The 27,956-nt window shown below is 37.7% G+C and overlaps 2 protein-coding genes across 5 annotated transcripts in view; both read right to left on the bottom strand.

Moving 5' to 3' along the window:
• The window catches only part of LOC141388041 (lamin Dm0-like), a 184,140-nt gene that overhangs the window by 90,610 nt on the left and 65,574 nt on the right, over positions 1-27,956 (bottom strand). The gene's annotated exons all lie outside the window — the stretch shown is intronic.
• On the bottom strand, positions 19,554-26,002 carry Cont (Contactin). 4 transcript variants are annotated; one of them, XM_073958116.1, is made up of 9 exons: positions 25,752-26,002; positions 24,506-25,429; positions 23,564-24,441; positions 22,644-23,448; positions 22,408-22,574; positions 21,468-22,340; positions 21,233-21,401; positions 20,842-21,159; positions 19,554-20,782 (listed from the first exon to the last, which is right to left on the bottom strand). In XM_073958116.1, the coding sequence occupies exons 2-9, from the start codon at positions 25,332-25,334 to the stop codon at positions 20,676-20,678; spliced, it is 4,146 nt and encodes a 1,381-aa protein (XP_073814217.1). In that variant the 5' UTR covers positions 25,335-25,429; positions 25,752-26,002; the 3' UTR covers positions 19,554-20,675. The 4 variants fall into 4 exon arrangements, with proteins under 4 accessions (XP_073814217.1, XP_073814218.1, XP_073814220.1 ...); XM_073958117.1 differs by having other exon boundaries at positions 25,864-25,991; XM_073958119.1 differs by having other exon boundaries at positions 25,777-25,980.

Raw genomic sequence — 27,956 nt, 5'->3', positions numbered from 1 at the left:
AAGTATGCCCTATACATAAAAAAGGCAAACCAGCTAATGATCCTTACTAATATCGATCAATTGCCATGATCTCATGTTGGAGGAAGATATCCGAGAAAATGGTTTTTCGAAGGATCGACCACCAACTAGAATCTTCTGATTCACAATGCACAATCCGGATTCCGGAAAACCAGATCAACACGAGATAACCTTACCTGTATTTGGTCAGCGACCCAGTTGGCAAAAAGGGAAGGCAAATACCTAATGGCTGCATTTCTAGACATCAAAAGTGCATTCGATAATGTAAACATTGATATTTTAATAGACAAATATAAACAACTAGGTGTAAGTGAACATACTTGTTCTATTTTACATCGTCTTTTTCAATATAAAGAACTCATCATCGAAGCAGAAGATTCTGCTACTCGTAGGTCCTTTACTGGAACACCACAAGGCTCCGTCCTTAGTCCACTAAGTTTCAACGACATTTTTAAAGATCTAACGTAAAAAAAATATGGCAAAAATAAAAATGCAGAAGCACTTGATTGTCTAGTAAAAAGAAATGCAGCTTAATCTTTCCCCACAAAAATCGAAAGGAATGATCTTCAATCCATATAGCAGACATTCTATTCAAAAGCACCACGATCTAGTTATCAATGGCGAAAGCATTGAATTTGTAAATACATTTAATTTGTTGGGTTTCGTATTGGACTCAAAACTCAGCTTAATACCACACATTGATCACATACACAAGTCGACTTTTCAATTCATGAACATAATCCGAGCCCTTTGTGGCGTGTCTTGGGGAGGCAATCCAAAACAGCTTATTCGTTTATACGTTGGAGTAGTTAGACCTAAAATTGAATACATGGGACATCTATTGCTTGATGCTCCGCTCAGCAAAACTCTTAAAATTCAAAGAATACAGTTCCGAGCTCTTAGAATTGCCCTCGGAGCGACGACACAGTTTTTAGAAGTGGAGGCCTATGCAATGCCCTTACCGGATAGACTAAAACTGCTTGCCAGCAATTACATTAATAACGTGGTTACAGACTGCAGGAACCCGGCCAATAAATTTTTGTCACAATACAATGAAAAGTTCCAGATTAGACCTACACTTTTCCAAATGTACCAAAATAAGAAAACAGACAACAATCTTATGAAACTTCAGCGGCCTATTCAATATGAATTCCCGCTTCAAGCAAACCTACTTGTACCAAACATAACGTTGCTCGATGTCTGCAAAAATAGTTCGACCTCAGTGAATGTACAAGACCTGTATAAAGCTACAATTACCGCAAATTTCTCCGACTACATAAAAGTATTCACCGACGGTTCGAAGACCCCGGACAAAACCAGCTGTGCCTTATGGATGCCATCGTTGGACATCGAAACATCCTTTTCCCTGAACAAAGCAAGCTCCATATATTCTGCGGAAGCTCACGCCATACACGAGGCACTTTTATTGATAAGAACCTGCGAACCCGGAAAATTCATATTCATCACGGATAGCAAATCCGTCCTTATGGCCATCGCCTCCCGAAACAATAAAAGCACCCATCCCTCTATTTTCCGAATAAAGAACGAGGTGTACCATATGTCGAGGGAGGCTTTCATCGTACACTTCCTGTGGGTACCAAGCCATTGTGTTATCGATGGGAATGAGTACGTAGACCTTATAGCAACAAATCATAACCATACCTACCCTTGTCCGAAAATATGTTCATCAGATTTAAGGCAAGAAAATAAATCTTCGGCTATTACATCTTGGCAGGAAAAATGGAACACAAGTATATACGGTAGAAGATTTTACACGTTCTCCCCTAAAGTCAACTGCCAACCTTGGTTTCGAAACATCAAAATGCCCCGAAGCGTCGCAACAACCATTACAAGGCTTAGATTTGGCCATAATCAAATGAAACATCATCTCCACAAGATCAATATTATCAACAATGACAGATGTGATTGTGGTGATGTACAAACTATGGACCACATCACTTTCAATTGCCCGGACGTCAACCTTAGTACCAGACATTTCCTATTACAAAAATTACAACAATTTGGCATACATCAACCGTCAATAGACAATATTCTTAAAACTGACAACATAAAAGCCTACTTTGCCCTATGGAAATATTATAAGGAAGCAGATATTGAAAACTCAATAAATCTTCAAAATTCCGATGAAATATATATATACCCGTGAAAGTGGCAACATAGACTAAGTGTCTCATGTCACTTTAAATTCCACCCCAAACATGCATGGTAGAACAAGAAAAGGTAGCAGCAATACCCAGTTGACTGAACTGGGTTGTAGTGTTAGTGTCAAATTCCATTCGACATTTTATGTATTTATTTCTATGTTCGATGTATATTAGGGATATATATTTTTGAAGAACAAATTTATTCATCAGAAAAAAAAACTATTTCCCATAAAGACGGCTTCATATCATTGACATGTAACCTCCTCCAGGTCCGAACGACATGCCGCACACTAAAACACCGCTTATAGAGGCGGTACAATATTTGTTAATATGTGTGGTATTTTCTTAAACTTGAAAAGAATGAAGCCCTAATAAACATGTGCTTTTCTGTTTTCAAAAGCAAATGATTGAAACATCTTCTCTTTTTTCAATGAATTACCAGCGACCCGAAACATTTTTGCAAGTATTCTACTTTCTGCGAGAAATTATGCATTTAGTGGAATGATATGGAAACATTCAAATTGAAAATCTAACGAGTTTTCATTCATGTTTTCCAAAATATTCAATCAAATGTGAAAAATTATTAGTTTTTTAAATTCCAATAATTTATAGACATTTCCTTGTTTTGTTTACATTTACGTTGACACTAAGGTTTACAAACAAAAACAAATTCCTTTGTGGTTGTTGTTCGAGTTGTATTTGTTGTAGTATTAACTTTACCTTGTATTTGTTCTACCATGCCAAACATGGTGGAATTGGTATATGAAAACATATGTCAGAAGAAGAAGAAGCTTCTTGCAGGTTCTGGAACAGAGCAAGTATATGTCTACGACCATTATTTCGATGTGTTACAACTTTTGGGCCAAAACCAACTTATAATACCCTCCCCACGTTACATATGGTCTGTTCCAAGAATCTACTAATTTTTACTATTTTTTCGATAACATAAAGGAAAAAATGTAGTAGCTTATTGCATGTTCTGGAACAGAGCAATAGTGGTGTTGGGTATAAAAATTATATATAGAAAAATATTGAAGCTCCAATGTTAATATTGTTACGGAATTAGATTTATCTAATCTCCGTGTAGACGTAGTTTCATTCCCCAGTACGATTTGTACCAAATAAAACAGTGTTGGTTTTATATTACGTTTCTACAATGCTTTATTTACTTTATTACATTATTCGGAACCGACTATAATTACTAATCACGCAGCACTTTTTTAACCGATCTGTTCAGTTCAACGCTTAAAACACAACTAACTCGCCGCTGCGGCTTCCACCCGTATTTATCCCCAAAATCTCCCTGTTCGAGAGTTATCCAGAACATCTGGTAACACCTCGAATCTGTGCAACGAACACACAGACGCACATTCGCACTAAGGCCGTCATCAGACCATCTGCTTTTTCACATGTATGACATCAGCTGTTCTGTATATTAGTATACCCAAAGTGACAACATACATGTGAAAAAGCAGATGGTCTGATGGCCGCCTAAGCGAACAACCATACTCACATTGGCGAAGATCAATACAAGTGGACAAGCACACATACAGATAGGCAACAAATGTATTGCAAAAACCAAAATTGTAGAAAATTTCATATTAATTGTTCGTTTATGGCAACAAATTATGTAAAAACTATACCGTTTTTTTTGTGCATCTCTCTTGCTATAGGTCCTTACAACAATATTCCGTCAAAATATGCGAAGGTTATTTGCGATTTATAACAAATACGGTCAAAAATAAAAATTAACTACTATATGGGTGTGACAATAAAAGTATTGCAAAAATTACCAAATCGATGGTTTCTTCGAGAATTACCAAAGGTGTGTTTCTTAATGAGTTGTCTATCCACTTTAGACATTCATTGGAGCTTTAATGAGCTTAGTTAAACCAAAAATTAAGGCTCGGTATGTTCCACTCTAAGGATACTGGTTCCCTAATTTGTATTAAATCTTGATACTTCGTTGGAGTTTTTTTGTTAAATTGGACCCAACATTTTTATGAGGGTTGATATCAGGATGTTGGCCCGATGTATTTAAGAGCTTTCTGTTATATTACATCGGTAATTTACACAAATAAGATTAACATGTCATTATCTGGTCTTTGGAATGGTGGTAGTTGACTTTGTTTGAGCTTTCGGAATCGATTTTTCTGACTTTCAGAATAATGACTATTAAATATTTCTTAATGATGTAAGTGGGGATGTCTTCCCAATCATTATTATATCCGTAAACCCAATTTCGCATACTGTTTTCGATGGTAAAGAATATAGTACCCAAATATTCGGTATTCCAGCTTCTCCAGTAGCGGTTTAATTTCCATATTTGATGGGTTTTATTGGATTTGGCGCAATTTTTTGGATTTATTATGATAGCAGAGGATAATATCTATCCACTTAGTAAAAATTAAATCATATCAATACCATTGAGAGACGAAATAGTGTTCTGTCGTAGGTCGTTTCAAAATACTACACTGGTGTCAATTTTTTCCATATACTTTCCAGAGGTATTTCGATGTTCTCAAAGCCAAAATCGGGCTGTTTTGCATTTTTCCATTATCCTACAATACATACTGAGTCAAATATTCATTCTTGGCATACTTGCCTGTGGCCGATTCGTCATTGTTTATTGTTAATATGGTCCCATGAGTTTTTACATGTCTGAAGACCCTCCATGACCGCATTTTTTATCACTGAACTTTATTACATTCAATACTGTTAGTCTATTATTAGCCGCAAAAGTCATAAATATGCATAATGACCGCAAAAATTTTATAGTTTTGTAGTACTGATTTTCCCGTTGCAATACTTTTATTGTCACCCCCAAAAAGTAGTTAATTCTTATTTTTGACGGTATTTGTTATAAATCGCAAATAACCTTTGCATATTTTGACGGAATATTGTTGTAAGGACCTATAGCAAGAGATTTGCACAAAAACCCGTATAGTTTTTAAATAATTTGTTGCCATAAACGAACAATTAATATGAAATGTTCTACAATTTTGGTTTTTGCAATACATTCCTTGCCTAACTGTACATTGTTCCACAACATCCCATACGGGACAAGGGAGACTTCTCTCATATCAATGAGTGTACCCCGATTCATATTTAGCTCAATGATATGGGACCTACTGTTTATCGCCGTGTCCGAACGGCGTGTCCTAAGACACCACTTGTAGAGAAGTTTTTTTTTTCAAGGCTGAAATACTCAGGAAATGTCGCCAACATTACTGAGGGGTATTTTGCCACCGTTGAAAGTTTGATGTTACCTAGCCGGGAAATCGTACCCACAAACTTCTGCGTGCAAGGCGGGCGGATAAGCACACTAATGACGTAATTACAACAACAAACAAATGCAAGAAATACAAGGGTAGCAAACTAAACGATAGTTACATGATTATGGCAAAACAAACAAAAGTACGTTAATAAAAGGTAAAGTAAGAACTAGAATGATGAAGAGAATTCTACAAGGTAGTTGTTGTTGCTTAAATAAAGTAACTGCGTAATAAAACTTTACGTTACAATTCTAATTTTTAACTTAACGGAAATTAAACTAAATTAACTTAAACCTATCAGTTACATTCGTAACAATATGGTGCCACCGTGGTGCAATGGTATGCACACCCGTCTTGCACGCAGAAGTTCGTGGGTACGATTTCCCGGCTAGGCAACATCAAATTTTCTACGGTTGCAAAATACCCCTCAGTAATAGCTGTGTCTGGTTACCCTAAAATTGTAACAATTTGTACCAATTGTTGCTGGAAGTCGTCTGTTAACACAAAAAACCAGCAAAAGAGAGCGATTCGAGAGAGACATTTTGACAGTTCTTTCACTGAGAGCTTGCAAATTCTTGCTGGACAAATTTCTTCTAGCAAGCACTTGCAAGCTCTTCTTCTTTCTGAAAACAATCAATCAGCCGTTTTTAGTTTTTTGTTGATTTATGTTTGTGAACATTAAAAACAATTTTATTGTGGAAATAACATAGTCTAATTGTATTGTTTTATGGAGAACAAATTTCTATAGTGGAAAAATACTTTTTTGTTTCATTTTCTTTTTTATTTTTAATAAAATACGTGTTTGCTTCCTTTGTTGGCCGGCAAATTGTTCTGTTTTGGCAAGTCAGCTGATTGCTTGCTGGTTTTTGCTGGGAAGGTGTCTGTTTACTTTTTACAATTTTCTAGCAAAAGAGAATAAAAACCCATTACTCTCTGAGAAAGTTCTTGCTGGGAAAGTAACCAGACAGACTTAATGTTGGCGACATTTCCTGAGAATTTCAGCCATGTAAAACTTCTCTACAAGTGGTGTATTAGGACCCATGTCATTGAGCTTATATGAATCGGTGTGCACTCATTGATATGAGAGAAACCTTCCTTGTCCCGCCAGGGATGTTTATGGAACAATTATTTGGTGTGTTTTTTTACTTCCCCTGTCAGGGGTAACAATCTTGACGCGATATAGGGGCTTAGGTCGCAATCTCTCGGTACTCGACATGACATCTTAAACGGACTAATAGAGCTCCGTTTTACTTGACTTTTTGAGCGCGAGAGAGTGCGGCTGACCAAAGGTTATCCAGGTAGCGATCTCCTACCCATCAGAGATCCCCCAACACCGGGGTGTTATGCGTAAAACTCGTGCCTATCGGTGTTTTAAGGTTTGCAGTGGGGTACCTAAAACTGTATTCGAACGGAGCCTCGTTGACATCTGGGCAAATCAACGAGTAACGAACTTGTTCTTCTGTCAATGCCCTTACCGTGGTAAGGAGGCAATGCCACGGTTGACCTCCCATCCTTCCTTTAAACCAAATAGCCTATGGATAAAAGAACTTTAAAACCCCCCCCCCCCAAAAAAACAAAAACCTTCAAAAAAAAAAAAAAAAACCCCGACTGATGTTGGTGTGGATGCCTTGGCACCCTCAGTTTTCACTTCCACAAGCGCAAGTACCTCTCTCTCGTTGACGATTAGGAATATGGACACGGACAACTCTCATTTAATCTCCCCCTCCACTTCACGTGGTACCCCAACCAGGGGTAAGGTCGACAGCCCTACGTTAGACATAATTAATGACAGTCTATCCAAAATAGATGACAACTTTCTCACATCAACAAATTTGGATGACGAACAGGTCGACGAGGTAAATGACTCAACTTTAACCAACGAGGAAGAAATGATGGAAACCACCATTATTCCCTCCACAGGTCAAGCTGAGTCGTCACCTCTGTCCGACAAAATCGTTCCTCCAGTTTGTTCAGGAGAAAAACCCTCACAGCTTCTTAGGCAAACTGCGGTTAATGAAGTTGTCGGAGAGTGCGACGCAACCATGGAAGTCATGGATGAGTCGCAAAAACCCACAACCTCAAAACGTGCAAGCAAAGAGGCTATGGATAGGAAAGACTATCGCATTGCAATCTCGTATTGTGGGCGATTTGTCGATAAGGACCCCAAGACCGTCACCGAAAGGGAATTTAAATTGATTAGGAAAAACCTAAAGTTTGTGAGGAGATTTGAAAGGAAATATCCTCACCTAACGATTAAGGATTTCCTAATCAATAAAATTCCCACGTCGAGTGAGGGAGGGTATTCTGCCGTAACCCGTACGGATGTGACGACAGACCACCCTCCGACTACTATACCCGCCGGGGACCTGGCAAAATCACAGTCCATACAGACTGTGAAGAAGCCAACAAGGTCAAAAACCAGGCCCAAAAAAACCGCTGCCTCCCCAAACCCCTCTGCTGCCCCTTCTTCTAAGCCCGTAAACAAGGTGATGGAGGTGGGTCGGCTGATGGGCAGGGGGAAGCTCGAAAAACGGGATGAGAAGTCAGTGCCAGGGAAGACTTCTTCAAAGACCAGTGGTACCTCAAGGACAAACTCCACCGAACCCGTAGTGGTGAAGAGGATGAGGTCCTCTGAGGAGCAACCACCGGCTGCGAAGAAGTCATCCCTGTCACGACCGATCATCTCGCAGACCTCTGCTACACCGGTAATCAAGGTCAGTGCAGGTGCCAGTAACTGTGGGGCTACACACTCCGCAGCTACCGCCACCACGCAAAAACCTTGCGAGCCGAAGGTGATCAAGGAGAGTGTGAAGGACAACACAGGGAAGAGTAATACTTCCACAATCGTTGTCCCTTCACCAAAATCTTGTGAACCAGCCAGCGGGTCTCAAGAGAAACCTTGCACATCCAAGCAGGGTGACAGTGCGTTGCGACGGACAGTTCTGGATGACCTGAGAGTGGCCATCATTGACAAGGCTGACCCCAATGGGAGGATCAGCACAAGTCATTGGTTGCAAATCGAGGGTCATCTTAGAGACGTCCTCATCTCAGACGAGGTGGATCGCAGTAAAGTGAGACTCGGTCAGTCTGCCCCCTATAAGGGGGTCATGGTTGTTAACTGCGAGAATAAGGAATCTGCGGATTTCCTTAGATCTACGGTTAACAACCTTGATCCTCTTTGGGAGGGGAGTGATTTGGCTGCTGTCAGCATTGCTGAGATCCCGTGTGGGATGGTGACTTCAGTATGGGTCCCCCCTCCATCTATGAAGCTGGACAAAATACTGAAGTTAGTCGAGAGGCAGAACGTCGGTCTTCAGATGGAGAACTGGAGAATTCTCAGCTCCTATCCGAAGAACGGCGGTCTTGTCATTCGCTTTGCAACGGATGTTAGCGGGGAAGCCTATCTACGTAGTCGAGAGGGGTTGCTTAACTTTGGATTGGGAAGGTTATGCTTCAAAATCCCAACAAAGCAACAGTAGGAGGTAGGCGACAGCAGCTCAGTGTGGTGCAGATTAATCTGCATCATTGTAAAGCTGCTGCTACCGAACTCCTACTTACTCTCTCGACTTCCAAGATTGATATTGCTCTAGTCCAGGAGCCTTATTTATACAATAATAAGGTTGCTGGACTGAGTAATAACAACTACACTGTCCTCGCCGCCTCGAACGGAGACAAGGTGAGAACATGTGTAGTCGCAAAAAAGAACCTAAAACTAATGCTTCTCTCTAATTTCAGCAGAGGAGATATCACCACTATAAGGATGGACAGAGGGCATGGAAAACCCTTTATAATGGCCTCTGTCTACATGCCCTATGAAGCCCCCGACCCACCCGGCGGTATCGTAAATAATCTAATGGACGAAATGGGGAGCACAGGCCACATCATTCTTGGATGCGATGCAAATGCTCATCACTTCCATTGGGGAAGCAGCGATACCAACACTAGAGGTGAGTCAATTTTTAAATTTATTTTGCAACATAATTTAAGAATTTGCAATAGGGGCACCACACCCACTTTCCAAAATAGAGTTAGAGGCGAAGTAATTGACATCACCCTAACCAATTTGGAAGACTCCGAAGTTATGGACTGGAAGGTATCCGAAAAGTGCTCTTTTTCAGATCACAAGATGATACTCTTCAAAGTCCCCATAAGTTCGGAGAAACAAAAATCAAACAGGAATCCCAGGAGGACAGACTGGAACAAGTACAGCTTACAAACCCGAAGTCGTTAGGCAATTCCCAAAGACTGTCTACATCAAAGGAAGTCGAGGTTGCTGTAAAAGATCTAAGTAAGTCCCTCCTGAGGTGTTACGAGGATTCCTGTCCAATAACCTACCCTGGGAAGAAATCTCAGCCGGTATGGTGGAATAAAGACCTGGCCAGTCTTCGCAAGGCGGCCAGGAAATCATACAACAAAGCCAGCAAATCTTCTCTCAGTACAGATTGCGATACCTACAGGGTTAATTTCAATAAGTACAAGAGTGAAATTAAAAAGGCCAAACAGAGATCTTGGGCTTGCTTCGCTGAGTCTATAGAAGGAGTAAACGAAGCTGCCAGGTTTCGTAAGATTCTATCCAAGGATCCCAAACCCATGGGTAGCATCAAACGAGAAAACGGCACGTGGACTAACTCTGGTCTAGAGACTCTAAATCTGCTGTCTGAAGTGCACTTTCCAGGCTGTACAGACCTAGAGAGTGACTCGCTACAAACGAGTCAAAATCAGGGCTGCACGGCACAGGACGAGCAACTGATTGACAGCTTAACTAGCATCCCAAGAATAAAATGGGCGATAGACAGCTTCCAACCCTATAAGTCTCCTGGACCGGATGGCATTATCCCGGCTATGTTGCAGAATGCAGCTGACTCGGTACTGGCAACCATAAAGGAAATTTACAGGGCCTGCCTGCGTCTGTCGTACATACCTAACTCATGGAAGGAGGTAACGGTGACTTACATTCCCAAAGCTGGGAAGCCTAGTCACACACTACCTAAAGACTATAGACCTATTAGTCTTTCTTCCTTCCTCCTTAAAACTCTAGAGAGACTACTCGACCACGACATACGGTCTCATCTAGATTCCAATACTATAAGCAACTCGCAGCACGCCTATATTAAAGGCAAGTCGGTGGACACCGCCTTACACGAGGTGGTTGGATATATTGAGAGGAATATGGAGGGTTCGTGCTTCACACTTGCAGCCTTCCTCGATATTGAGGGAGCCTTCAACAATGTGAAGCTGGAATCCATTCATAATTCGCTCACTAACGCAGGAGTTTCCTCTATCCTTGTTAGGTGGGTTGATGAAATGCTGAAGAGCAGAATCATCAACTCCCATCTAGGAGAGAGTTCCGTAAGGAAAAAGGTTTGCAGGGGTACGCCTCAAGGAGGAGTCTTATCACCCCTCCTCTGGCTCCTTGTAATAAACGAAATTCTTGTGAATTTCAACCAACTAAGGACGAAGGTGGTAGCCTATGCTGACGATGTTGTTATCCTTATAAGCGGCAAATTCTTGTCGACCATATCAGACCTTATGCGGCGTGCTTTAGTGCAGCTGTCTAGCTGGGCTCGCACCAATGGACTTGGTGTGAATCCAACGAAGACCGAGCTCGTACTCTACACGAAGAAGCGCAAAATTCCCGATTTCCCGCTACCAGAGCTGGATGGTGTTGCCCTAAAACTCTCATCAGAAGCCAAATACCTCGGTGTTATCCTGGACCAACGCTTAAATTGGAAAAGGAATACTGAGGAGAGGGTTAAGAGAGGTTTTATGGCACTCTATTCCTGTAAGAACTCCATTGGTAAAAGTTGGGGTCTCAAACCAAAGATCATACACTGGTTGTATGATACCGTGGTTCCCCCAATTCTTACCTATGGTGGGCTTGTCTGGTGGCATGCACTCGGGAACAGTGCACTTCTGTCCAAATTATCTAGTGTTCAAAGAGCTGCATCTCTGCTAATCTCTGGTGCCATTAGAAGCACACCTCAAGCCGCCCCGAATGTGATACTGGATCTCCAACCTCTGGACATCACTATCAACTTTCAGGCGACGAGAACGGCTTTCAGGCTTAGAGAGGCAGGTATGTGGCAGTGATCACGATTTGGACATGCAACGGTACTTTTCCCCTTCACCGATTTAGTTGAGTCCAGTGGACCCGATCACATCAGTGATTATATACCCACTGTGCTCAACTTCAACCAAATTAACGTCACAATCCCAAGCAGAGATGCCTGGTCTAGTGGTAGCCCTCCTCTTAGCGGTCTGGCCATCTACACAGACGGTTCAAAGATGGAGGCTGGCACAGGTGCCGGGGTCTTCTGCGAAAACCCACATATTAAGCAATCCTTTAAACTCAACGATAACTGCAGCGTCTTTCAGGCAGAGATTTTTGCAATTAGGAAAGCAGCGGAGATGATCAAAGAACTTGGGAGTGTCCTTAAAGGACCGGTGACTATTTTTGTCGATAGTCAAGCGGCCCTTAAGGCTCTCAAGTCATGGACCATAAACTCAAAAGCTATCCTCGATTGCAAAAACGCTCTGCTTGAAGTACGCGACTTCGTTGATCTTTGCTGGGTTCCAGGACACAGTGATATAAAGGGAAACGAAGAGGCGGATGAACTAGCACGGGGTGGCTCTCAGTCGACTGACTTACCAGTTGAGTCATCTATCAGACCACCAAAGTGCTACTACATCCGGCAACTTCGCGGTTACTTCCTTGAGAAGGCGGGGCAAAGATGGCAAATGGAAACTGGCTGTAAAGTATCCAAGGCAATCTGGCCCAGCTATTCTCAAAATAGAACCAACTCTCTTTTCTCACTAAATATGTTAGGGATAAAGACCACTGTAGGTCTCATTACCGGTCACAACATGGTCAGGTCCCTAACTTCTAGATGGGACAACAGTGGTGTAGACTACTGTTGGCTATGTCAAGATCCGGAGGAAACAGAGACGGTCGACCATCTACTATGTAGATGCCCCTCGTTACTCACGAGGAGACATCGATTCTTCGGTAGATATGAGATAAATACTCTGACTTTCTTCTCCGACATAGACCCCATCTACTTGTACCAATTTGCCAGAAATCTCACATGGCTGGCAAACAAAACTAATTAATAATTGTTTTTTCTCCCTCCTTCACACAGGGGGATGGAAATCGGCTCAACACTGAACAACACCCTCAGCGGCAATACACCCACATCACATTCACTACATCAACAACTTTGCCACAATCACAGCAGTCGCGCAACCATATCCATTACTCACCACACCCATCACACCAAGCCACTTTACATCAACAAAGCGACAATAGCCCAACCACCTCACATTACTTCAGAATAAACCAGTCACCAATTTCAACACCCACCTTATAAATCAGCATCCATCATCATCACATCCAACCCATCTAAACTTACATCCACCATCACAACCTCAGCAACAACCTATAAACTCACATCCATCATCACAGCATCACCTACACACTCAACTTCAAGCATCTATCATCATTACATATAGTCCAACTACAACACACAGTTTCTTTAAGGATGATCACAATGGACCTCAAGGTCTCCGAGTGAAGTAGCTGCCAACAACGGTAGCTGCGCGTCCTAAAACCAAACCAAACCAATACTTACTAATTGTTACTAATTTTTTCAGCATCTTTTCTTTTATACAACTGTCAAAATTTGAAACATTTGTAATAATTATTACAAATTATCGAGTACGCAGACACATTATTATGCTAATAATTATAATTTCCTTTCGTTTTTATTTCCCTTTTCTATTCCAATACTTTCTGCAAAAAAGATAATAATAATAATATATCAATAGTTGCTCTGTTGCAAAACCTATTTTTTAATTTTTTGTGAAATTTATGGGTCGATTCCGTATTACGACGCGAGTCATGTCGTCAATCGTCTCTGCGTCAAATGTAAAAAATTGCACTACGTAATAGAAAATAGAAAATATTCGTCGATAACAAGTTGTCGGTGATGTAGCGGAGCGTTTTTTGTTTTGATTTGAATAAATCAGAGAAAAATATCAAAGTAAGTTGTACACAAAAGTAATAGTTTTCCAAAATGATAAGCTCAGTTGAACTTTTTTTTGATGATAGTGAATAAAATATAATTAACATAGCATCTATAAGGCTACACTTAAAAGATAAATCGAATTCTTTAGAATTGCCATCAGTATTGTGAGTATGTTTGGTTTCCAACATTCATCAAAATAATTCAGCCCTATTCTGAATATTCCCATGGGATCGAAATTTCCCATTCCCACGTTTTCCATATTCTCAACGACGTGGGAACAGCAAAACATGGGAGCGGAAATTTCGAAATTCGAAATAGTTACACCAAATTATTATAGCAAACTTTTGGGGGCTGTAATTTTGTTTTGTAATACAAAATGCCTATTTGCATTGAATTCGCGGTATTTGAATTAGATTAGCAAAAGCACAACTCACTTAAAGTGAAAACACATACAACGTTTGGGTAAAGTTTTGTGTCGTTTTGGCCGTTTTTACACTGCTGGGCATGATGCCGAAAAATTCAAATTCATTTGAAATATATGCCGGCAAACACATCAACGCCGGACTTTGGTGTCGGCGTCGCCCTGTTGTTGTTGTTTTTTTTTTGTCAACGCCCAACGCAAAACTTTACTCAAACGTAGTATGTGTTTTCAGCTTTAATTCAACAACCGTGCATAGATTTATGGATTTTTTAAGTGAATGGAGTCAACGATGTGTTGTGTTGTTCTAATAAGCCCTTTTTCTTCAGAATGTGCGAATTGGTGTAAGCATTTCTTTAATTAGTAGGCAAACATAATTTTTGTGTATAAAGTAATAGGAACTTTTTAAGTTTGTAACGAATTTAAAAATTGTATGTTGATTCGGAATAATTTTAGTTAGGGGTTTAACGAGTATATCGCTAGTTTTACTTATTCCTAATGATCGATCGTATTTTGCAGATTTTTAAAAAAATTCAAAGAGATAAATTCGGATATTTTTCTCGATTATTACATATTTTTGCGTGTTATTACATATCATCACCATAAAAAAAAATAAAATACGGTTTTGATTATATCTAAAACTAAAACACATGCCCTTGCAAAATTTCAAGCTTCTACGTTCAAAAATAACGATCCTATTCAAGAAAAGGCATTTCGGAAAATGGAATAGCATTGCAATAATTTGGCATATATGTATGTACGTTTGTGTGATCGTTGTCGTGTCGTTGAGGAGACTAACACTTAGCGCCGAGATTTTTTTTTGCGAGAAAACTTAAAATTTTTCATGAAATATTTTTCGGGCCTTCTTTTAAAAGTTCCCAAAAATTTGGAGGGTAATATAGGTGTATCCTTATGCCAAGTTTATACTTGCGCTCCAAAATCCACTGGATTTCACGAAATCCTGAAATACACCCCGGTGTTTACACTTACTTTTTTGTTGATTTCAAACATATCACAATGATCAAGGTGGATGCATATGCGCAGCTGATCGAACATGAATTTTCAAAACAAGTTGTTGTAAATTGAATTAAGCATCAAAAATATACGACAATATAGAACTTTAAAACTTTATTTGGAAAATTATCGTAAAATGATCTATATATCGTATTAATTGTGTATAGTACTAACAAATGAAAATATCAAAAAATGATTTTATCGTTGAGACTTAGTTATAATAAATTTTAGCTCTGTTCCAGAACTAAAAAGTTTTTACAATGTTTACCACTTTTACACATTTTCGTTCCCTTACACAAAATTTATATGAAAATCCATGGTATAAGTAAAGAGGTAGATTTAAATGAAAAAAATCTATAGAACCCTTGTTTTTCTTGAATTCCTAAAACTTCAAAATAAAAGCAACAAGTCGGTTTGTTTACAATGCATTTTTGAGCATTTTATAAAAAACGCGAAAAATGAATGAAGAGTTAAGTTTTTTCCACATAATCGAGTTGTGAATATGATAAACTTATTGTTTCAATGCAAATCTCAAAAATTTCTTCCATACAAATCGTCTAAAAACAAATTTAAAAATCATTGAATTCGATTGTTTTTAAAATTGTTTGGCATATTATTCAAACACCACACACACATACACAGTTTGTTTATATTGTTTTGAAGTTTTAGGCATACTCGAATAAAAAAATTTAAATTGACATAAAGCTTTGGCTAACCTTTCTTATTAAACCATGTGAAAATCGTTTACGACTTTTACAACTCTTACCACTTTATAAAGTACGGGAACAGGCCATTTGATAGATAAAAATTGTGCTCAGAACCTGCCCAAAATTAGTACTTGCAGTAGTTTTCCCGTTTAGTGCTAAAAATGCGTTCCCATACTCCGAAATCTAGCAAGACTTCACTTCTCTTTAATTTCCGTCATTTTTCCGTTCCCTTATTTTTTAAGAAATTTGTATGGGGAAGCAAGTTTTGACAATTCGCTCTTTTTTCTAACATTACCATTAAAAAGTACGGGAACACAATAAAAAATATCATTGTAACAAAGTAATTTAATATTTTTTTCATATTGTTTACAAATTTTGATACTAATGTTTGGTTTACATTCGGCGTCTTTTCGTGATTTCGAAGGCGTTTCGTGATTTCGCGCGGAATCAAGCAAAAATTATCATGATTTCGCATACAAAAATGAAATCATCTCATTTCGTGATTTCAGCGAAATCAACATCGAAATCACAGTACACATGACATACAACCCTGCTTTTGGCTGAAAAAGTACCAAAAGTTGCAACACTTTTCACTATCACAATAAACAAGGTAGATGGTTAATTGCTGCAACAAAAAATTTTAGTATCAAAATTTGTAAACAATGTGAAAAAAATATTAAATTATTTTGTTACAATGCTATTTTTCGTTGTGTTCTCGTACTTTTTTAATGGTAGTGTGAGAAAAAAAGAGCAAATTGCCACAAATTGCTTCCCCATACAAATTTCTTACTATGCCAAAATTGTATGGCAGAAAACAGGAGAATAGGGTGTTATTCGGCGCTATTTTTGTTTAAAGAGAATTGCAAGTCTTGCTAGACTTCAGAGTACGGGAACGCATTTTTAGTACTAAACGGGAAAACTGCTGCAAGTTCGAAACACAACTTTTATCTATCAAAATTTATTATTATGTCACAACGTTAAAATCATTTTTTATATTTTTTCATTTGTTAGTACTATACACAATTAATACGATATATAGATAATTTTACGATAATTTTCGAAATAAAGTTGCCGTATATTTTTGATGACTAATTCAATTTACAACAACTTGTTTTGAAAATTCATGTTCAATCAGCTGCGCATATGCATCTACCTTGATCATTGTGATATTTTGAAATCAACAAAAAAATAAGTGTAAACATCGGGATGTATTTCAGGATTTCGTGAAATCCAGTGGATTTTAGAGCGCAAGTGTAAACTTGGCATAAAATTTTTTGTTGCAGCAATTGACCATCTACCTTGTTTATTGTGATACGTGAAAAGTGTTGCAACTTTTGGTACTTTTTTAGGCAAAAGCAGGGTTGTATATCATGTGTACTGTGATTTCGATGTTGATTTCGCTGAAATCACGAAATAAGAGGATTTCATTTTTGTATGCGAAATCATGATAAATTTTGCTTGATTCCGCGCGAAATCACGAAACGCCTTCGAAATCACGAAACGACGCCAAATGTAAACTAAGCATTACATGCTAATCCCTTGGTTTTGGATTGAGAAAATACTCTTACTATACTCCTAACAAATCCCTGACTTTATATGATTCTAACATTTTTGATTAAATTTTTATCGCATATTTAAATTTTTCATCAAAAGTCGAAAATTACAAAATAGTCGATTTTTTTTTTCAATAGCTTGGGTTTTTGGCCAATTGCGTGGAAATGCGTAGGTCAAATGAAGCGTTATCAGCGTGAAATTACAGATAACAGACAATACTATAACAAATGCAAAAAACCCCACAAAAATATTTGAAAAAACCAGAGTTTTACGTCAATTTTTGCAACCATTTTTTGTGGCGTTTAAACGACCAGTTGCTTCATCTGGGTTAAAAAAAAACCCGAAGGTTATATTACGAAAATGAATAAAAGTTGTAAAGATTGTATATATTATGGTTATTTTCCAATATATTGTAATAATTATTGCTAAAAATTCTTTTGAAATTGATTTGTTTTTACTTGCTTTGCTGCGTTAATAGAATCAACCATGACACTTTTTCTCGTATTTCAATACATATGGTCTGTTCCAGAACTGCAAAAATTTACTAATTTTTACTATTTTTTTTGTTTTGTTCGATAACATAAAGGAACATTTTTTATCGGTGTAAAACATGTTAGATTCTTGCAGGTTTTTGTATCATATAAGAATATGCAAAATATTGTATTGACGTTTAATCAAAAAAAAAAATCCGAAGTCTACTAATGACATATATTACAGTACATTTTGTATCCTTTTATTAACCCCCCGTTTACACATGCAAGTGACAGTTCGAAAAATACCAATACACTCACACATATTCAATGCCACACCAACTAACAACCTCACTGCCGACAAAATTTCCTTGTCAGTAATCAATGTAAGTGCTTTGAAAGTAACTTTAATTTTTTTTCCGAACGTTTACACATGCAAGTGTCAGTTCGAAAAAAATGAAGTTTCGACTATAATATGTATACACAACTGTCTGCAAGTTACTTGCATGTGTAATCATTAGGTAAGCAAACACATGGAGATTATAAATATTTGCAATAATTTTGTCGTGTAGATGTCTTAAAATATGAAATTTCTTAAAATATGAAATTTCTTGAAATTTTTTTCAAACTCCCACACTGTTTGCTGGGGAGATTTTTCCCACAAAAAGACACAAAATTCTTCCACAATTCAAGATAGAGAATGGGAACAAATTCCCAATTCGAACTTCATTCAGAATGAGGGGAGATGGGAAATGGAAAAAAAAACTCCCACAAAATCAAAATTTTATTCAGAATACGAATTTGTTGATGTGAGAAAGTTCTCATCTATTTTGGATAGGAGGACCCTGCTCTGTCTGTTTAGACTGTCGTTAATTATGTCTAACGTAGGGCTGTCGACCTAACCCCTGGTTGGGGTACCACGCGAAGTGGAGGGGGAGATTAAATGAGAGTTGTCCGTGTCCATATTCCTAATCGTCAACGAGAGAGAGGTACTTGCGCTTGTGGAAGTGAAGGCTGAGGGTGCCAAGGCATCCACACCAACATCAGTCGGGGTTTTTTGTTTTTTTTTTTTTTTTGAAGGTTTTTGTTTTTTGGGGGGGTTTTTTTAAAAGTTCTGTTATCCATAGGCTATTTGGTTTAAAGGAAGGATGGGAGGTCAACCGTGGCATTGCCTCCTTACCACGGTAAGGGCATTGACAGAAGAACAAGTTCGTTTCTCGTTGATTCGCCCAGATGTCAACGAGGCTCCGTTCGAATACAGTTTTAGGTACCCCACTGCAAACCTTAAAACACCGATAGGCACGAGTTTTACGCATAACACCCCGGTGTTGGGGGATCTCTGATGGGTAGGAGATCACTACCTGGATAACCTTTGGTCAGCCGCACTCTCTCGCGCTCAAAAAAGTCAAGTAAAACGGAGCTCTATTAGTCCGTAGGATACATTGACGTAAAGTACAGTACACATTGTCAGTTTTGAATGACGATGTTTTGCAATTATCGATAACTGTCCAACCGTCCAGCAACCACAAAATATTTTGCGGTTGCATGATGAATGACAAAAATGAACGGCCTCACTAGCAAGCAACAACAAAGCTGTCAATCAAAACTGACAATGTGTACCCAGCTTAACACACGTACATATAATGGGACCAAAGGAAGATGTTCGCCATATATATCTGAATAGAAAAGGATATTTTAGTTTAAACGTTTTATTGGCAAGTACGTTGCCAATTTCTACTTCATTTTGATGTTTTTCATTTGTCCAATTTCATTGCTATTATCATCCCATGTCTCTTCGTCTTGAAACCATATTCATTTTTGCCAAAAATGGAAAAATGATCAAATAAGTATAGTGACTTTTGCCGTTCTGGAGCAGAGCAATTTTTCAACAAATAAAAATAATAAAGATTTGTATAAGGATTTGAAGACGTTGTATTCAAACACATAAAGAGAATATAATGTCTTTATTATGTATTTGATTAAAAAAGTATTTGTAAAATCAACCATATATCTACTTACAACACTACGAAAATAATTTTTTTATATCTACAAATTCGATAGGGCCACATTTCGGGAAAATAGAGTTTTTTTATCCACTAAAAAGGCAGACGTCAATTTTGGATAGTAGTATTATTTACATAAGCCAGATTTATATGTATTTTGTCATATATAGTAATTAAAACAAAACAGACACGAACCTTAGCAGCATTTATGTACGTCACCAAATCAGAAAACTTCGTGTTGTTCTTATGATTTTTCAAAAAAGTCTTAGGCTATACGAGCATAGCACGTCATCGCCCCAATAAGACAAAAAATAAAATTTTGTTCTTCCTTTTTTTGGTGACCAGTAATGGAATTCTGTAACTCATTATTCGACTTACCGACAAAAATCGGTAAAATTAAAATGCTTATAACTTCGGTAATTAACGAAAATTTTCGGTAAGTTAACATCCAAAATAAAGTTGTCGCTATGTCCTACCGATATTAACAGTGTTGTCAACTTTTATTGATACTTTTCATTCATAATTTTGCGTTTTAATTTTAACGTTTTTTGTCGGTAACTCAAAAAAGAAGTTACAGAATTCCACCACAGAGAACATAACAGAAAGGTATTATAAGAAAACTGACCAATTTTTTAATAAATAAATAATTTTGGATTGACGTAATAAATTTGACCTATGTTGGTATCATTGTTTTGGATAACTAGTGACCCTATTTAGATTCGCAGCTGTTAGTGGTAAAGTTCTTGTTACATTTTTTGTGGAGTTTCTTAATTACTAAGTAAGGGCACTTTAAGAGTGGTTTATTACTACTAAAAAATTTGTGTATGTATATATGTATGTTTATAAAAATATAAAAGAAAACTTCTGCAATAAAATCGGAATTGCATTCGAGATATCGATTTGGACTTATTCTAAAATGTTTTAATAAGATTTGGACGGAATGTTTGCAAAATATTCGATACATTTTAGGTAGCCATTAGTGGAATGTGCGCTAAAAATTGAGACGGAAATAACTTAAAAATTAGCATCAGTTGTTAAATAGCGACGCTGAGAAGAAAGTTAAACATGTGACAATTAACAAGGTATTCAAGTTGAAATTATATCGTCGGCTCGCATGGTTGCGTGTTGTTTTTCCTATAATAGAAAAACAAAATATGTAATTATACATCATTAAAATTATTTTTAGAGCATACCCATCTGAAAACGTAGAGTTGGACTAGACATACGACCATCGCCGCCGTTACTGTAGGCTAAAACACGCATGTTGTAACTCTTTCCGGGTGTCAGGTTGTTAATATATGCCTCAAGTTTCTGGCCAACCGGTATAATTGTATCATTTGCTGTGATCATATTTTGATCACTCTCCCATACGCGAACTTTAAATCCTTCGATTGGTTCCTCATCCTGTGCAGGAGAAACGTAGCGCCATACAACTCGAACGGTGGATGGATTGATGCCATACACATGTACTGATGATGGTGGTTTTTGTGGCGCTTTCCTGTATGTGCGCTCTACACAAAGAGACATCAAGTATTACTTATAAATTTTCTTTACTTCTTACATGGTAAAAATTTAAAATGTTACCTTCGAATCGTTCACTCTCAGGACCTTCGCCAGCAGCATTATAAGCCATAACTTTCACAAAATAGTACGTGTCCGGTTGTAGACCGACAATAAGAGCCCAATTTCTTATTGTGCGTGATAAGTAGTAAACTGCATCTTCTTCTTGATGAGTGGTTTTCCAATATTTAATCTAAAATATAATAACAAGGTGAATTAGGTATGCAATCACTATGAAGAAATATGTTCCAAACTATACCCTATGTCCAATGAGTTTTCCTCTGATATTTTCACGAGTCATGTCTATTGGCTCCCATGTTACATTGAAAGCTGTCGAATTGAAAGCTATTGCTATAGGCTTTTGTGGCGCGACTTGTGGCATGTCTTCAGCTGAGTATATTGTTACCGGTTCGCTCTCTGGTCCTTTGCCAACATCATTTATGGCTTGTACTTTAACCTCGTATTCCGTATAATAATTATTAAGAGGAATGTTAACAACGGCCATACCTATGTGGTCATGGCGGTTTATTATCTCAGAAGCCCATTCAAATTTGCCTTTAAGTCGCCAAAATACTTTATAGTGTATACCACGACTGTGTTGCTCTTCAGGTAGCAAGGGATCCCAAGTAATTGTGAGATCTCCAATTTTACCACCACCTCCCCCAACATTGCGAGGAGCTATATATGGTTTATCCTCATGGGTACTGTATATGGGCGACGGTGCAGAAGGCATGCCGATTCCTAGATCATTGACCGCGGCTACACTAAACTCATACGATGACCATGGGGTCAAATTGGTAACTTCAGCCTGCTGTCTATTAGTATAGCGATCAACTTCACGTGCCTGCACATGAGTTGATACATTTACCCATGTCCGATTCCAATTGGTACGACCCAAAATATTATAGTAGCGAATAGGACGTCCATTACTGCCACCATCCACCCACTCTATGAGTGCCCTTGTCTTTCCAATGTCAATGACTTGTACTCCACCCGGAGCACTGGGAGCGCCTTCTATTACAACATGTGTCTTAGCTGTAATCTCATTTACGGAAGACTTTACAACGCATTCATAATCTCCACCATCCAACATGGTGACATTGTGCACTGTTAACCGATTGTAATCGATAATCTGAAAAGAAATAGGGAAGGAAATATGAAACTAACGTAGGGAATCCTTTATCAAGGGAATGACTTACAATTCGTTCAGTACCATCATGATTGTTTCGAAGAATTTCTCCATTGTGTTTCCAAACGTACGCTACATCAAGTAGTTCATCGTAGCTAGCTTCACATTGGATATAAATTATGTCATGGACTTGTGTGGTAATCCTTGGCGGGGGCGTTTGCACAAATCGTAGTTCTTCTAAATATCGAAAAATACATTATTATTCAATGTAAATACATTAACAAAAATCGTCATTATACGACTTACGCAGTACAATAAGACGAGCACGGGACTCATCAGATCCTGCCAGGTTTGAAGCCACACAACTGTAAACACCTTCATCGTCTCTTGATGTTGGCGAAATTATTAGCGTTCCACTTGGGAGAATGCGGCGATGACCCCCAGCACCAATAAGTTGTTCATCCTTTTTCCATTGTATTTTGGGGCGAGGCGCTGCTTCAGGGTCGCACTCTATTGTCGTGTTACCATTATAAACAGCGTAGATCTCTGATTCCAGAGGTCTCTTCTTAAATGATGGCTTCATTGTAAGGACACGCAATTGAGCAGAAGTATATGCTGTTTTAAGTTGATTGGTTGCACCGCATTGATACATACCATCGTCCCGATCTGGTTCAAGATATTTAATGGTTAAAACATTATCTTGTATTATATACCGATCTTTATCGATCTTCTCGGGATTCAAATACTCTGCATTTTTATACCAAGTATAGTTCACATCGGGAATAGCAAATGCCTCACAGATAAAGGTAACATCGCTGTTATAATCCTTTACTTTATCTTTAAGGGGAATCGTAAACTGAGGTTTCATCTGGATGTTAATGAATACAGATTTCTCCAAAGTCTTACGCGGATTCGTAATGGTACATGTGTATTCACCGTTGTCATTCGTCGTTGCGTTTTGAATGATCAGTACGCGATTATAGTTCGTAGTATAGGCATTTCGTTGCAAAGGTTGCCCACGTCGTGTCCAATTATATGATGGTATGGGATAACCAAATGCCATACATTCTAAACGAATTTCATCACCAGCAATTGGGGCTTCCGGAAAAACCTGTAAAAAATGACATCGTTTAAGAATGTATTTAGAATGTGGAGGAAAATGCTAAAACAACATCATAACGATTCATAATATTGTAAATTCAAATTTGCGGAGGATTTAAACGTACCTTGGGAAATGAATTTGCGAATATGAGTGCTTGATAGTTACTATTTGGCTTAACACGTAATGGGAAGAACGGACCATTCCTTCCGGTATCGGAAACAACAGTTTGGACAGTACATGAATAATTGGCCCGATCCACAATCTCAATTGATGAGAAATACAGAGCTCCATCATTTGAAACAAAAACACGGTGATCTTCATCAACGAAATTTGGAAATTTGTCTCGAGACCAATAATATTTAACTTCTGGATAATGTTGAGGGGGATCACAGAAAATAGATTTACCCCAGTTCATTTCACCAGTTTCTGCAGATCGTTTTAAATTAAACTCCATTATAAATCCAAAGTTCAAATGTGCACTTTCTGAACGAATCCGACCAAATTTGTTTTCTGCTACACAGTGATAAGCTCCTTGGTCCAAGGCTTGTTTAGGATCATAGATGATCAAATTACCACCTGACACTGTATATCGATCATCTTTTAGCGGATCAATCCTCTTGTACTCGAGTGTATCATTTACATAAATTTCACGATACCAACTGTATGTTGGTGTTGGATATCCCCCAGCCAGACAGCTTAATGTGACGTCATTAATTAAACGATTTTTACTTGTGTCAAACGTTGTGTCGTTTGGCTGCTTAACGAAGTACGGACCACGAGGAATTTTCTCGGCATCTCGTATATCCATTCCATAGTGAAAGGGGCGTTTCTCATCCGATTTTAAATTTATATTCTCTGGATTGTGTAATAATGTTGATTCACAAATGAATAAATTTAATTCAATTTCATATGCAGGCATAAACATCCACCTGTCTTTAATTTTTGAGTAACCATAAACAAGGCGATCTCGTATAAAACCATTGTCACCATATTGACCATTACCTAAAATAGAAAAATTGATTGCTACAGTTTTAGTTTCAATACAATTAGATCTTAACTTTCTTACCAGCAAATCCTCTATTTTGATTCCTGTTCGCAGATCCACCAATTGTATTGAAATATTGATTAGGATTACGATTGAAATCGCTATTGTAATTACGCTGTACCAAGAAGCGATTATCATGCAAATCTTCGTTTTCAATGGCTTGATCTTCGTCAAATGAGAATGCATCTTCAACCATAAGAAATTGCGAATTATCATCGTTAACCCAACTATTGGGACCGGTCTGTCTGGCGGACGTCCAAAAACGATTTTGCCGCTGATTTTGCAAAATAAGTTGCTTGAGAACGAATGCATGCTTCTCAATATTGTCGACATTTATTAGCTCAGCATTGTAGGCTTTGCAAATCTTCTTAGCCTCCATCCAATTTCGTTTGGGCGAACGAATAATACGGTAGCATGTTTGCCGGAATGATATCCAGTGCTCAGGGCAGAAGTTGTCTTCATCACTGTATGTATCAACAATTCCTATTCCAGTCGAAGTGTATCCACCAGAGTTTGAACCAGAATTACGTTGAAATGGATCGTAATTTTGTGAATTGCCCAAGCTGTTTGAATTCAATTGACGGTTCAAATTCGATTCGTAGTAGTTATTTGAATTAGTGTTTCCACCCAATTGATTTTGGTCTTGTAAAGACGTCAGTAGGGGATTTTCATACTGTGACGTGCCCGACAGAGAATTAGATTGTGCGTTTGTATACTGGGGATTATATCGAGGTTGATATGATTGTGGATCGGTTGCAAGTTGTGCTTGCGAGGGAGCACAAGTGAATAATAAAATAAATGCCACTGAACGCCAACAAAAATTTGTTGTATAGTATTTATAATGCAACATGTTGCCACTGACTTCGGATGAGATTCTATTAAAATACTTTATTGCTCACATATAGAAAACATATTTTTAATAAAACACTTTAGTTTCTGCCGCACCTGTAATGAAAAATGTCTGCTTAATTAAAATTGATTCAATGTTTCAATGTGAATGTTTTGTAAACATCATGCTATTCATTCGTTTACAATAATTGACTCATAGGTGTGGTTAGATCTCAAATAAAATTAAATTATAAAGTGTTGATTACAAACTTTAGTGATTCCACTGTTCACAATTGTTAAAAGATTCTGTAGATGGATATTGAGATATTGATTCAGATTATTAATGAATTATGATAAACAAAAATTTGTAACAATTTATTTTATTGAAAATACAATATATTTCATTTTTTCTAAGTCCAGCTTACGTCTCAAACCACACCTTAATTCTAGTCACAACACTGTACATTCTTATGATGAACTCGATGGATACTCAAAACATTTTATTGTATAATCGTTTCTAACTTTATAAAACTATATAGAGGATATGTTACCGTCTTAAAATTGTTAAAATTAACGACTAAATTTATAATACTAATTCAAATATATTTTTTCGACAAATAAACAAATTTAAAGAATGATGTTGAGTGAAAGAGATTGAGAAAATAAATGAATGAATTTCGTACCATTAACAAAGACGGAACGTTACGGCAGACGTCGCGTGTGACGTGTATACGACTGCGTTACCAACAACCCAGGGCGTATAAAAAGCTTGGTTTAAATCATGGTACAATTAGAAAGGTAGATGCCTCAGCCCAGCTGATCGAATCTAAAACGTCAAAAAACTATGAATTCGCCATGAAAAATCAAAACAAGAAACCATATGATTCGGTAAGTAAGAGATAGCATGTCTACACTTCATAGACAAACACAAGCGATAAAAAGAGACAACAAGAGACCATTTGGCGAAAATTTTGACAGTTTACATTACAAAAAAAGTTGCTTTGTTGTAGCAATTCGCCGATGCATCTACCTTTCTTATTGTACCATGGTTTAAATTCGGCGACGTTTCGTGATTTCGCCGCGCGGAATCCATCAAAATTTATCATGATTATATCATGGTACAATTACTTAATCTATATATATAAATGAGCTTGGTGATAAGTGATTGACTGACTGACTGACTCATCATCAACGCCCAGCCAAAACGGCTAAAGCTAGGAGCTTGAAATTTTACCAGTGGGTCACTGTTGATGCAAATGTGCGAGATAAGGCCGGGTTTTAGAAAATTCGTCCTGGAACCACAAAAAATAACAACAACAAAAATCCTTATTTTTCATTACTATTACGTACTTATTCACTTAGTTGGCCCTCTGCAAGACATGTGTAAAATTAACAATGCCATAACTTCTTGATATCGTAAGAGATCACACATAATTTCAAATTTTGTAGTTTACTTCTAGGCGCACTTATTTTATCGTAAACCACTAAATAATAGAAAGACAAGACATTTGTTATCTTCCATTGCAACAGATGTCGCAGTTGGTGATAATGGTGTATAAACATCAATTACGCAAATGAACAAATGAGTTGCTGTTGAAGACAACATTAGGGGAATAAATTCAGAAATCGGCCAGAAATAACAACAACTAAAAACTGTATGGACCTGACTTTTTGGTAATAACTAAATGTTTGCAAATCAATGAAAGTGCAATAGAATTGTGCATATTACCACGATTTATTTGCAATTAAGAATTTTATCGTATATGGAGATGTACAGTCATAACTATTCAATTTTCAATTTCAAAATCTGTAATTTGATGAAATCGCTAAATAATTAATGAAATCAATAATAGGCCCCAGGAATATAGGAATTTGGTATGGAAATCAAGGTTGGCAAGTGGTGCTTCTAAAAGGAAATGGTTTGGAAAATTACCAATCATGTGTACGAAAAGTACTAAATTTAGTACAATTTAGATTTGGGTGAACGTAAAGAGCTGGAAACCTGAAATTTGGAATTAAGGTTACTGTTGTAGTGTAGGATTGAGATATGAGGGTAGTTTTGGAAATTCGTGCTTATGTGTACGAAAAGTACTAAATAGTACTAATTTTGGTACAATAGGGATTTGGGTGAACGGATAGAGCTGGAATCCTGATATTTGGAATTGAGATTACTGTTGGAGTGTAGGATTGAAGAACTTTTGGAAATTCGTACTTATGTGTATGAGAAGTACTAAATGGTACTAAATTTGATACAATGGGGATTTGGGTGAACGGATAATAGCTGGAATCTCGAAATTTGGAATTGAGATTACTGGTGGGGTGTAGGATTGAGGTAGTTTTGAAAATTCGTACTTATGGGTACGAAAAGTACTAAATGGTGCTAAATTTAGTACAATTTGGATTTGAATGAACGGATAGAGCTGGAAACCTGAAATTTGGAATTAATATTACTGTTGAAGTGTAGGATTGAGATATGAAGGTGGTTTTGGAAATTAGTACTTATGTGTACGGAGGAGAAACGTCTTTTCCGCAGGAAAAAGAGAGAGATGGAAAAGCGGGAGTGTGAAAAAATCGAGATGTACAGGAGCCAGAATGAAGTCCGAAAATTCTACCAAAGAGTCAAGCATCAAACTGATGGCTTTGG

This window comes from Musca autumnalis, unplaced genomic scaffold (genome assembly GCF_047663935.1).
Source record: "Musca autumnalis isolate F117 unplaced genomic scaffold, ASM4766393v1 scaffold_1, whole genome shotgun sequence".
Classification (NCBI taxonomy): Eukaryota; Metazoa; Arthropoda; class Insecta; order Diptera; family Muscidae; genus Musca; species Musca autumnalis.
The sequence above is the reverse complement of the archived record's forward strand: the minus strand, read 5'-3'. Positions and strand labels throughout refer to the sequence as shown.